The sequence below is a fragment of the Elgaria multicarinata genome, chromosome 2 (genome assembly GCF_023053635.1).
Source record: "Elgaria multicarinata webbii isolate HBS135686 ecotype San Diego chromosome 2, rElgMul1.1.pri, whole genome shotgun sequence".
Lineage (NCBI taxonomy): Eukaryota > Metazoa > Chordata > Lepidosauria > Squamata > Anguidae > Elgaria > Elgaria multicarinata.
This window is the reverse complement of record NC_086172.1, coordinates 193,935-206,225: the sequence shown is the minus strand read 5'-3', so window position 1 is coordinate 206,225 and position 12,291 is coordinate 193,935. Positions and strand designations below refer to the sequence as shown.

Here is a 12,291-nt window from a genome sequence, read left to right as displayed (position 1 = left end):
AAAAGAGGGATAGAAAACGGGGAGGTTTTGACTACCAAACTAGAGGGAGGTAATAAGTGGGGTACCGCAGGGCTCGGTCCTGGGCCCAGTGCTCTTCAACATTTTTATTAATGATTAGGACGAGGAGGTGCAGGGAATACTTATCAAATTTGCAGATGACACAAAATTGGGTGGGATAGCTAATACCCTGGAAGACAGAAACAAACTTCAAAGTGATCTTGATAGGCTGGAGCGCTGGGCTGAAAACAACAGAATGAAATTTAATAGGGATAAATGCCAAGTTCTACATCTAAGAAAAAGAAACGCTCCGTGAGCCCCTGCCAAAGGAAGTGAGGCAGGTGGCTACCAGGAGGAGGGCCTTCTCTGCAGTGGCACCCCAGCTATGGAATGAGCTCCCTAAGGAGGTTCGTTTGGCACCTACATTATATTCTTTTAGACGCCAGGTGAAGACCTTTTTATTCTCCCAGTATTTTAAGTCTATAAATTAATTTCAACTTGCTGTTTTAAATTTGTATTTTAAAATTGTATTTTTGCATTGCTGCCGTTTTTATCTTGGTTGTGCTTTTATATTGCATTTTATATTATGGTTTTATACTGTTGTTTTATACTTGAATTGTCTTAATTTTTGTAAACTGCCCAGAGAGCTTCGGCTATTGGGCGGTATAGAAATGCAATAAATAAAATCATCATCATCATCATCATCATCATCATCATCAAATGCACAGTTATAAAATGGGGCATACTTGGCTCAGCAAAACTACAAACGAGAAGGATCTTGGAAGTATTGTAGATCACAAGCTGAATATGAACCAACAGTGTGATGTTGGCTCATATTCTGCTATCGGGCAGTATACAAATGCAATAAATAAATAAATGTGGCTGGGGGAAAAAAAGCAAATGCTATTTTGGCTGCATTGATAGAAGTATAGCTTCCAAATCGCATGAGGTACTGGTTCCTCTATATTCAGCACTCGTTAGGCCTCATCTTGAGTATTGTGTTCAGTTCTGGACACCACACTTCAAGAAGGATGCAGACAAGCTGGAGTGACAGTGGAGTGTGTTCACAGGAGGGCAACAAGGGTGGTCGGGTCTGGAAACAAAGCCCTATGAGGAGAGACTGAAAGAACAGGGCATCTTTAGCTTGGAGAAGAGAAGATTGAGAGGAGACATGGTAGCACTCTTCAAATACTTGAAAGGTTGTCACGCAGAGGAGGGCCAGGATCTCTTCTCAATCATCCCAAAGTGCAGGACACAGAATAATGGGCTCCAGTTACAGGAAACCAGATTCTGGCTGGACATCAGGAAAAACTTCCTGATGTTAGAGCAGTACAACAATGGAACCAGTTACCTAGGGAGGTTGTGGGCTCTCCCACGCTAGAGGCATTCAAGAGGCAGCTGGACAACCATCTGTCAGGGATGCTTTAAGGTAGATTCCTGCATTGAGCAGGGAGATGGAGTTGATGGCCTTGTAGGCCCCTTCCAACTCCATTATTCTATGATTCTGTGACTAGCATAATTCTGGTTGCAAATTATGGAATACATGGGTTTGTATTTCTTATAATAAAAAAATAAAGAGTAAGTAATTGAGAATAGTCAGCCAAAGCAGCCAACTTGATCCAAAATAATGTGATAGTGAATATTGACAGGGATGTGATTATAACGCAGTGCAATGTATTTACATATAAAAGTGAATGAAACAACATTCACGAAGTGTCTTCATTAGAAAGTAGAAAATCTGTGGGACTAGGCTCATAGGAAAGATTAAGAATAAATCAATGAAGAGCTTCAAGCAGTGGTAATGAAGGTTTCTTTTCCCTCCAGGTTTAAACGGTTCTCCAGGGTTCCCAGGACTCAAGGGAGAACAAGGTGATAAGGGGTTTCCTGGAGCTAAAGGTATGTATGTCATGATATTGTACATTTTAGCTTCAGATTGATGTTAGGGAGCAAAGAAGCACTTCCAGGTGAAATCAGCAGAATCTCAATTTACAGCATGATCTTATGAGCATCTTGGTGCTTTTCTTCTTCATCCGCTTTTGTTGTTGATTCAGTGTAAATTGTAGTGGGCTTTGATTACCACCATCAGTAAACATAGTCTTATTTTATTTACCTCTTTATCTTTGACAGGATTCCCTGGCCCACCAGGTCCTCCAGGCCCTTCCCAGCTTCTAAAAGGTGAACCAGGCTTACCTGGTCTCATAGGCCCAATTGGTCCCAAAGGGCTTCCTGGTCCTCAGGGACCAAAAGGACAACAAGGTGAGAGGATGGAGCCTGAGAGCATTTCTTTGTGTAACTTCTGTGTAGTCTCCCTAATTCTGCTCAGCTGACTTCTGAAACTCCAGTCCAACCTTTTAATGCATCTTTTATTTTGTTTTATTTTTGTTTGTTTTTCTACAAGCAATATGGCTGATTTTAGATCATGTTGGCTTTCATGTATGTTAATTTACTTGGTAGATTATCATCTTGAGGAAGCTGGAGGAGGCTGCATTTCTGCGGCATCATGTAATCTATAAAAGCATCTTATTGTAAATGGCAAGAAGAATCTAGTTCACATGCTTGCTTGGATACAAGGCACCACTTATATTTAAAAACAACAACACCTGTGGATGTTTGACAGATGGAGGGATATTAAATATGTAAGATAAGATGCAACCATGCAGGAGCCTACAACAACACAATTGCTGTGGGACTGAGTAGAACCATTTTCTCGAACTGACCCTGCGGGTAGGAGTGGAACCACCATATCACCATGTATAAGCACAACTCCCGCAACCAGACACACAGGGCTGATCCAGCAGAACACCTTTGTCATTGGGATCAAAAGCCACAGAGAGGTCAAGGAGACCTCATTGCACTCCCTCTTCTCTTTCTCCTAATAGAGAGCTATCAGGGCAACTAAGGCCATTTCAGTGCCTAACCTGGATTGAAGCTGGATTCAAATGAGTGTAATGGCAACAGGGAAATGTCTCCATGATCTTATCCCACCTCACATATACAAAGCAGACAACCTGCAAGACTACCATCCAGTGAATGAGCCCAGCATGGATAACTTCCAGCAATTCCTTCAAATCCCCTTGTATCACATACATATGTAGTTTATCATACACACTGTTGATAGCCATTCTTTGAACTGCATAACCCAAGGGGCAATATAGCAAAACTACTCAGCTGGCTCTCTTGAAAGGAGATCTACAGCAGTGTTAACAGTGCACTGCTTTAATTCTGGAGAGACCTTTTTGTGTGGGAATCGACACTGGTGTATCTTCAGGTGTGATGGGTACTTACACCAAAGCCTTAATCTCTCTAGCCAGTGTAAATGGAGCATAGGATTACATCTCAAATGTTCAGTCCTTGTCTAAACATGCATAGGATTGTGCCCTAAGTAAATTAAGGAAGATTGTTTGCATCCTGTGCCTTGTATGTTGAGAACATTGATTTCTTCAAAGACCATATCACCATTGGTGAATCTAGTTCCAAATTACAGTAACTCTATAAATAAATTGTAATGATACACCGTTATTTCAACAGGTACAACAGGACCTGTGGGCTTAACTGGTCCCCCAGGCATCCCAGGATTTGATGGAACACCTGGTCAAAAAGGAGAAACTGGCCCTGTTGGCCCCCCAGGCAAGTTTAAACTTCTTCCATTGCTAGGATAAGCTTTGTTCTGTTGGAAGGGTCGTGCTGAGCCTCGCATGAGAACTTGTGGCTTCACAAATTCACTGGAGGGGGGAATACCAGGAAAGTGAACCCAGGGAACCATTTCAGTGGGAAATGAAAGTTCCTAAGAGGTTGGTGGGGTGGATTTCCCTTAGTAGGGGCAGCAATTGTAGGGTTTTCTTCTTCAGTTTGGGACTGTGAGGGGCAACTATTCCCCCCCCCCCAGAAGGGAAATATCTGGAGTACACTGCCATAAGAGTACCAAAACAAAAACAAAACCTAGTTAACAAAAAAGAAATACTCATGATGATGATGCCTCCTCTTTTAAGATCTCAAGAGATTATCCTTTTTTTAAAAAAAGGATGGTGGTAAATCCAAAATAAAGGTAGTATTGCAACATTTCCTACTGCCTTTTAAATATCCCAAATATTTAATAAGCAAGAGGTGCTTATTAAATATTCTGAATATTTAAAAGCAGGGACATTGTTATGAATAATGGATAATCTATGATGCAGATGCCACTGTAGAGCCTCCACTAACAATTGTGCTGGATCTCAGTCTAGATTCCGTAGCAGGGTTGGCTTTAGCAAGCAACTTGTGTACAAGTCGGCTATAAAGTGAAATGTATGTAGTAGGTTTGAACTGTCACCTACACAATGTTGAATGGATCTGTGCAACAGTGCTGCACGTGTGGATGTTAAGATTTTCATAGGTCAATGTAGAGATTGCATTATCTCTATTAGAAATGGCATGGCTACAAAGCACTGATATTTCTGTCATTAGGAGTTCATCTACATGGAAATGCATTCAGAAGTGATTCCTGGTTTTATCCAGTTTCTCATGAAATTAGCTTTGGTCCAAAAATGGCACACAAAGCAAGAAAAGCAGATTTTCTAAAATCTAAAAACCTGATTTTCATAAGTCAAATTGCACTTGCAACCACCTTCCTTTGAGGTTAGGTGGGCAAAATCCTGTTAGTAGAAGTGAACATTATCAACACCATAGATGCTGCTCAGAGCCTTGCTCCCTGCCTTTCTCTATACTCCCCTGCTCAGGGAAGTTTCATGGAAGAGATTAATAATGCCTGGTAGTTTACCCTACATCTCTCCCCTCTCTTGTATATTTGAAATTAAGTTTGAATTACAAAAGTGCCAGCCTCTTTTCCTTTCTCCATGTAAGGAGACTGACCCTATAAAAGAGGCCCACTTCATGCATCCTGCACTCAGAGAGCAGTGTGGCATGTGGAACAATAAATGTTTGCAAGCAAGAAGAATGCAAATTTAGGGATACAGAAATGGAGCATTGGTGGAGGCAAACATGCACACACACCCTTGAACCCACTGCCTATGAAGCAGCAATATTGAAGCCTGAGGACAGACAGTGGGCAGGCTCCCTTGCTAATGTTCTGGAGCCAGCGGTGGTGGCTGCTGCTGCTGTTGCCTCCACTTGCTGCTGCCTCCAACTGATCCTCCTCCTTCTCTCCTCCCCCCCCCCCCCCCGGCAGGAAAATCACTCACTCAAGGGACTGATCTGAAGGGGTGACTCATCAAGACTGGGGAATGAATGAATGAATGAATGAATGAATGAATGAGAGGCTTGTGTCTATGAATGGAGAAAGCAAAGTAATGTGCTGTTCTGCTAGAAAGCCTGTGTCCTTAGGTCCCAGTCATTGCCAGGTCACAGAAACACCATGCCTAGGATTTAATGTGAGGCACTGGGCACACTGCAGAAGAATCACTGGGGAGCCACTTTAAGAGGGGGGGGGGAGATGCACTAAAAGGACTTTCCAAAAATGTGCCTTCTCTTGAGGGAAGCTGCAGGGTTGCTATGGATTTGTGACAAAGTTATGTGTCACAAATGACCCCAAAGTGCTCTCCCTCCACGCTGAATCACTGGTGTAGATTGGGCCTAGGAAAATGAAATGGCTCTGAATTTGGAGTTTAAGAGATGCTCTAACAAACCAAGAACAATCCTTCATATTTATTTGTGTAGAAGGAATGTGACTTCTGTCTGTTAGTAATTCATACAGTATGTACTTAGCTTAACAATCCTAAGAATTCTTTATTGAAAGAAACAGCAATTAAATGGCCAGCTATGAGGTTTCCTTGAGTGGGGAAAAAGGGAAAGAAGGAGGGATTGTGGGGCATGATGGTGAGACAGCTGTCCTGTATAGTTTCAGCTTGGACAAGGGGGTGGGAAGAGAGTGGGGAGCTGTAGGGGAGCTGAGAAAAAGGCTAGAAAAAATAATGTTAGATAAGGCAAGAAATATGGTTAGATATCTTTCCATTTAGGCTCTGTCTAAATGCAGGAGAAAGATGCAAGGTGGACACCAGTACATGTCGGAGGGAAGAGGACGACTCAGGGGGATAAAGGACTGGAGATGAATCATAGAATCATAGAATCATAGAATAGCAGAGTTGGAAGGGGCCTACAAGGCCATCGAGTCCAACCCCCTGCTCAATGCAGGAATCCACCCTAAAGCATCCCTGACAGATGGTTGTCCAGCTGCCTCTTAAATGCCTCTAGTGTGGGAGAGCCCACAACCTCCCTAGGTAGGATTCCACCGTCGCACTGCTCTAACAGTCAGGAAGTTTTTCCTGATGTCCAGCCGGAATCTGGCTTCCTTTAACTTGAGCCCGTTATTCCGTGTCCTGCACTCTGGGAGGATCGAGAAGAGATCCTGGCCCTCCTCTGTGTGACAACCTTTGAAGTATTTGAAGAGTGCTATCATGTCTCCCCTCAATCTTCTCTTCTCCAGGCTAAACATGCCCAGTTCTTTCAGTCTCTCTTCATAGGCCTTTGTTTCTAGACCTCTGATCATCCTGGTTGCCCTCTTCTGAACACGCTCCAGCTTGTCTGCGTCCTTCTTGAATTGTAGAGCCCAGAACTGGACGCAATACTCTAGATGAGGCCTAACCAGGGCCGAATAGAGAGGAACCAGTACTTCACGTGATTTGGAAGCTATACTTCTATTAATGCAGCCCAAAATAGCATTGGCCTTTCTTGCAGCCATATCGCACTGTTGGCTCATATTCAGCTTGTGATCTACAACCATTCCAAGATCCTTCTCGTTTGTAGTATTGCTGAGCCAAGTGTCCCCCATCTTGTAACTGTGCATTTGGTTTCTATTCCCTAAATGTAGAACTTGGCATTTATCCCTATTAAATTTCATTCTGTTGTTTTCAGCCCAGCACTCCAGCCTATCAAGATCACTTTGAAGTTTGTTTCTGTCTTCCAGAGTATTAGCTATCCCACCCAATTTGGTGTCATCTGCAAATTTGATCAGCGTTCCCTGCACCTCCTCGTCCAAATCATTAATAAAAATGTTGAAGAGCACTGGGCCCAGGACAGAGTCCAGCTCAGGAATGCCAAGAGATTGAGAGAGAACGCTCTGGAGAGTTAGGGCTTCCCCACATCAGCCCTTTTATCCTGCAATTTATCGGGGCTTCTGCTTCTGAATTCTTTGCAGGATTAAGACTGGCTCCTCACACAGGCTGCCTTTCTCGATAAATTCTTGGGGAATTCTATATGTTTCATTTTACAGCCACTAGATGGTGCTAGACTTCCCCTGTTCTTTACAATGGTGGTGTAAAGGTCACAAACCACGGCAGGGGTCCTGGAAGTTGACAACATTGTGTAAAGGACCTGTAAACTTCTGTGAGTAACAGATCTTGATTGTACGATATAATCCCCATATCTCTTGCTGTGGCATACCTTACAAATGGGGACTTCCCAGCCACAAAGAAAAACAAAAACAAAAGAGCAGGTGGTTGTAGGTATATGGCTTTTATTTTATTTTCTGCAATGATATTATCTCCTCTTTAGGGAGTTGGGTAAAAGATCGATGGGTTGCATTTGTTTTAATGTTAACCCTTAACCCAAACAGGATGCATTTGCATTATTTTTTTAAAATTGCATTTCTATCCCAACATTTTTCCTCGAAGGAATCCAAGGTGGCTAGCATGTTCCTCTTCCTCTCTATTTTATCCTCACAACAATTACCTGTGAGGTACATTGGGCTGAGAGTTCATGACTATCCCAAAGTCTCCCAATGAGCTTCATGGCCAAGTGGGGACTAGAACTCAACTCCCAGTCCAACACTCTAACTACTACAACCCACTGCTCTCAATTCATGATATTGTTCTAGCAATGGGTTTCACAGTGCTGCATGGTATGTTCTACCTCAGAAGGCTCTCTTAGCCAGTAGAACATAGGCGCCAATGTGACTTGATTAGACTGGTCAGCTGCACATTCTTGAGGTTCCAGGCCTGCTGAATAGAGGGGTAGAAATACTACTACTATTCATGTTAACAGAGGAAAGCCAAAGTATACTTACAGCCTCTTCTGCCAAGGTAAAATGGAGATCTTGTAAAACAAGGTATTAGAGAAGGGTGCCTCCCTGGTAATAGTTGAAAAGCATGATCTGCTGAACTTTGTAAGTTAGAATCTAGTGCCTGAATTGGCTTTTATCCTTCTCCGTTCTCAGTCCCCTTTGGATTTGTGTCACATCTTTTAGATTGTAAGCACGGACTGCCTTATTCTTTTTCTTTGCAAGCTTTTTTGCCTGAAGGATAGAATAAAAATGATATAAATAAAAGATGGCTTAATCAATCAGTCAATAAACTGTGTCATAGAGTCTGATTCACAATGACAATTCACTGTCTAAGAAATACAGTTTCTGTCTTGCAGGTCCTAGAGGCTTTCCTGGCCCACCCGGACCTGAAGGGATGCCAGGGTCAATGGGTCCACCAGGCAGTCCTTCCATAGCTCATGGCTTCCTTGTAACCAGGCATAGCCAAAGCACAGAAGAGCCATCATGTCCATCTGGAACAAAACTAATGTTCTCTGGATATTCTTTGCTATATATACAAGGAAATGAACGGGCCCATGGCCAGGACCTAGGTAAGAAAACAGATCAAATCCAGTCAATGAGCATGTTTTGCAGTGGAACGTCTTTGTTGTAATCTGCTTCCCCAAGTAAAAATCGTAGCAGGCAATCTGCTTCTACAGAGTTCTGTCAACTGTTGCAGCTACACTGTGTATAGGTGTGTCTGTGTAAATGCTGGAAGCTTTTAAAGGAGAACTTCAATGTAGTGGGCATTACAGAAAGTTGAAAGAGTGGAGAGAACCAGTGGGATAAAGTCATCTTTGGCTATAAACTCTACAGGAAGGATACAGAAGGGCTTAGTGAAGGAAACGGGCAGCCAAATGAGGAGATGTGTTATGCTGCCTCCTTCCTTTCCCTCTGTAGCCTCCCCCACCCCCCCCACTCCCAGCTTGTTTCTTTGAATTTCCTTATGGGGAACAATGATGTGACAAGAATAGCTATGGGAACAAAGCAGGAAACAGGCAGCCAGCCTCATTCTTTTCCCTCTGTAGCCTCCTTCCTTTCTGCCCCTTGCTCAGTTTGTGTTATATTAGTCTGTGGAGCTCCGCAGATAAGATTTATAGCTTCGTTGGCTTCTACTCTTTATCATCGTACATGGGATAAGGTGATAAGGCGCATGTGCGCATTAATAACTCACTATAAAAAAAATCAGGAAATAAATCGTTATTGCTGCTGTAGTGTGATGCTCTTTACCTACATTTGAATTAATGAAAAATTGGGTTTTTATTTAATGAGGAGCCATCCCACTGTCGTATAGACGAGGGCCTGAATTGTACTGTCCACTTAGAACAGTGGGTAGCACTATGTTCTAAGGCCCCCATGAAGTCTGTGTCACATAGAGTGAAAGGAAATGCATTGAAGATGAAGCACTGATGATATGCTACACCAGTAGAACAGAGCTATTTTAACTTTAATGTGAATCCTAGTTATTAAAGGTGTGGCGCCACCATATTGGGGAAAGGGAGAAGATAGCAGATATAGGTTTCACTTTGGCTGCACATGGCACTGCATCTCATCGCCTGCCAGGGATGTGGCCCATATCATTTTACCCAGATATTGTTTGTGTCATTTGCATCCCATTGACCACTTTAAGACCTAATGGAGTCCTCTGCTGCTCTCATTCCCTCCCCCCTTCATTAAGGTAGGTCTTTTTTGGACATTTTTATGAGTCCAACTGAGGACAACCCTTCCACTGCACTCCCTGTTTGTGAACAGAGGGCTCACAAACATATTGTGCTTATTGAAGCCCTTGAGGTTTTTGTCAGTGCTTGAGGTGCCTGCCCAGCCCCAGTGCATTTGTAATCTGAGTAGGGTAGTGATCCATCATTTTTCTGGAGTCAAATTATAGCTACAAAGCAAAGTGATATAAGGCATTTTACTTCTAAGCCTTTTTGTACATCATTATTCTAGCCCTGTATAAGTTGCATTATATAGATAGAAGTGTATCAATGGTTTATTTTTGCCCTTTCAGGCACAGCGGGAAGCTGTCTACGTAAATTCAGCACGATGCCTTTCCTGTTCTGCAACATTAATAACGTCTGCAATTTTGCCTCACGAAATGATTATTCTTACTGGTTGTCTACCCCTGAACCAATGCCGATAACCATGGCTCCTATTAGAGGAGACAGCATCAGGCCTTTCATCAGCAGGTAAGTATTAGGTTTGCTAGTATTAGGAATTGAATCTTCAAGAATTTCTATATAAAATTACCTGAACTGCACCTCTCGGACTAATACGCGAAGCAGAACTTAACTATACACCAGATTTTTCATTTCTTCAATGCTACAATACAGATAGTGGCAGTTTAAACATATGAGTAAAGCATTTGCAGGGCCAGCTTGTTGTTTGGCTCCTCCTGCTGTGGGTCTCCCGACCTTCCAGACCATCCATACCTAGCCACAGGAATGCTTAAGTGCGAACATCCTTCCAAGGACACCAAGTGACACTGTAGCCTCTCTGTCACGGATTCCTCCAGCAGAAGTCCCGATTCCTCTGGATCAGCTTCAAGCCTCCTCACGCATGCAAAAGCTCCTAAGCAACCCACCAGTCTAGGCATCAAGATTTTGATTCCCCCACTTGGAAATGTGAGAGTTTGCGCAGACAGCTTGGTTAGGCTGCTGAATCAATGGTTTCAGCTGGCACTTAAGGAAAGGGAGTTGCCAGAGGATTAAGTAGACCCAGCCAGAGGCCCTTCCCTGCAGAGCTCTTTCTCAGGCTCTGGGCCCTGTGCAGATCCCTGTGATTTCCACAAGACTCTGGAAGTTATTGTGTCCTTTGGGATAGCCTTCATCCCCATGTCAGCAGGCAGGGCCAACATCTGTGTCCTCCAAGTGGATGGATATCGACATCCCTCAGACCTAGGCCGACGCTATGGAAAGGAGAACAAGGGCTCCTGTACCTTTAACAGCTGTATAGAAAAGGAAATTTCAGCAGGTGTCATTTGTTTTCTGCTGAAAACAACAGAATGAAATTTAATAGGGATAAATGCCAAGTTCTACATTTAGGAAATAGAAACCAAATGCACAGTTACAAGATGGGGGATACTTGGCTCAGCAATACTACAAACAAGAAGGATCTTGGAATTGTTGTAGACTGCAAGCTGAATATGAGCCAACAGTGCGATATGGCTGCAAGAAAGGCCAATGCTATTTTGGGCTGTATTAATAGAAGTATAGCTTCCAAATCACGTGAGGTACTGGTTCCTCTCTATTCAGCCTGGTTAGGCCTCATCTAGAGTATTGCGTCCAGTTCTGGGCTCCACAATTCAAGAAGGATGCAAACAAGCTGGAGCGTGTTCAGAGGAGGGCAACCAGGATGATCAGGGGTCTGGAAACAAAGCCCTATGAAGAGAGACTGAAAGAACTGGGGAATCCCTGGAGAAGAGAAGATTGAGGGGAGACATGATAGCACTCTTCAAATACTTAAAAGGTTGTCACACAGAGGAGGACCAGGATCTCTTCTCGATCCTCCCAGGGTGCAGGACACGGAATAACGGGCTCAAGTTAAAGGAAGCCAGATTCCAGCTGGACATCAGGAAAAACTTCCTGACTTTTAGAGCAGTATGACAATGGAATCAGTTACCTAGGGAGGTTGTGGGCTCTCCCACCCTATTCCAGGAGGCAGCTGGACAACCATCTGTCAGGGATGCTTTAGGGTGGATTCCTGCATTGAACAGGGGGATGGACTCGATGGCCTTGTAGGCCCCTTCCAACTCTGCTATTCTATGATTCTATGAAATTCCCTCTTCATCACAACAGTTAAAGATGCAGGAGCCTTGTCTAGCGTGACCAGATATAAAAGGGCCTCAAATCCTTTTCTGTGCATAAGGTGGTCCATAGGACAGATCTGTCCTTTATCCTAAGATAAATTCCATTTCCCACAAATCACAGGATGTTGCTCCCTCACTGTCCATCCATTGAGTCCATTCACAGGAAAAGAGCTTGCAAAAACTTGATGCACCCATCTCCTTCTACTTAGGTAGAATACACTTTGTATTGAAGGTAGAAAACTTTGTGTTTTTTATCTTCTTTGGTGGGGGTGGGTGGGAATCCTTCATCCATGATCTAATTCTGGCTCTGTCTTAGCCTACAATGGTGTGGAGGTACAGCCTGCTTGCAGTTCATTTCCACAGAGAAGTAATTACTTCTGCAGATTCTGTAGCACTGCTTCTCTGGTAGAAATCTGTAACCTTTTGCACAGCTTTTCTAAACACTCTAGGATCATCATCATCATCATTATCATCATCA

General features: G+C 43.3%; 1 protein-coding gene across 1 annotated transcript in view; it reads left to right on the top strand.

Moving 5' to 3' along the window:
* Positions 1-12,291, top strand: part of LOC134391978 (collagen alpha-1(IV) chain-like) — a 185,857-nt gene that overhangs the window by 164,894 nt on the left and 8,672 nt on the right. The window contains exons 37-41 of the mRNA XM_063115900.1: positions 1,822-1,893; positions 2,125-2,253; positions 3,526-3,624; positions 8,347-8,559; positions 10,017-10,194. Of these exons, the coding sequence (XP_062971970.1) occupies positions 1,822-1,893; positions 2,125-2,253; positions 3,526-3,624; positions 8,347-8,559; positions 10,017-10,194 (691 nt within the window). The remainder of the gene's footprint in view (positions 1-1,821; positions 1,894-2,124; positions 2,254-3,525; positions 3,625-8,346; positions 8,560-10,016; positions 10,195-12,291) is intronic.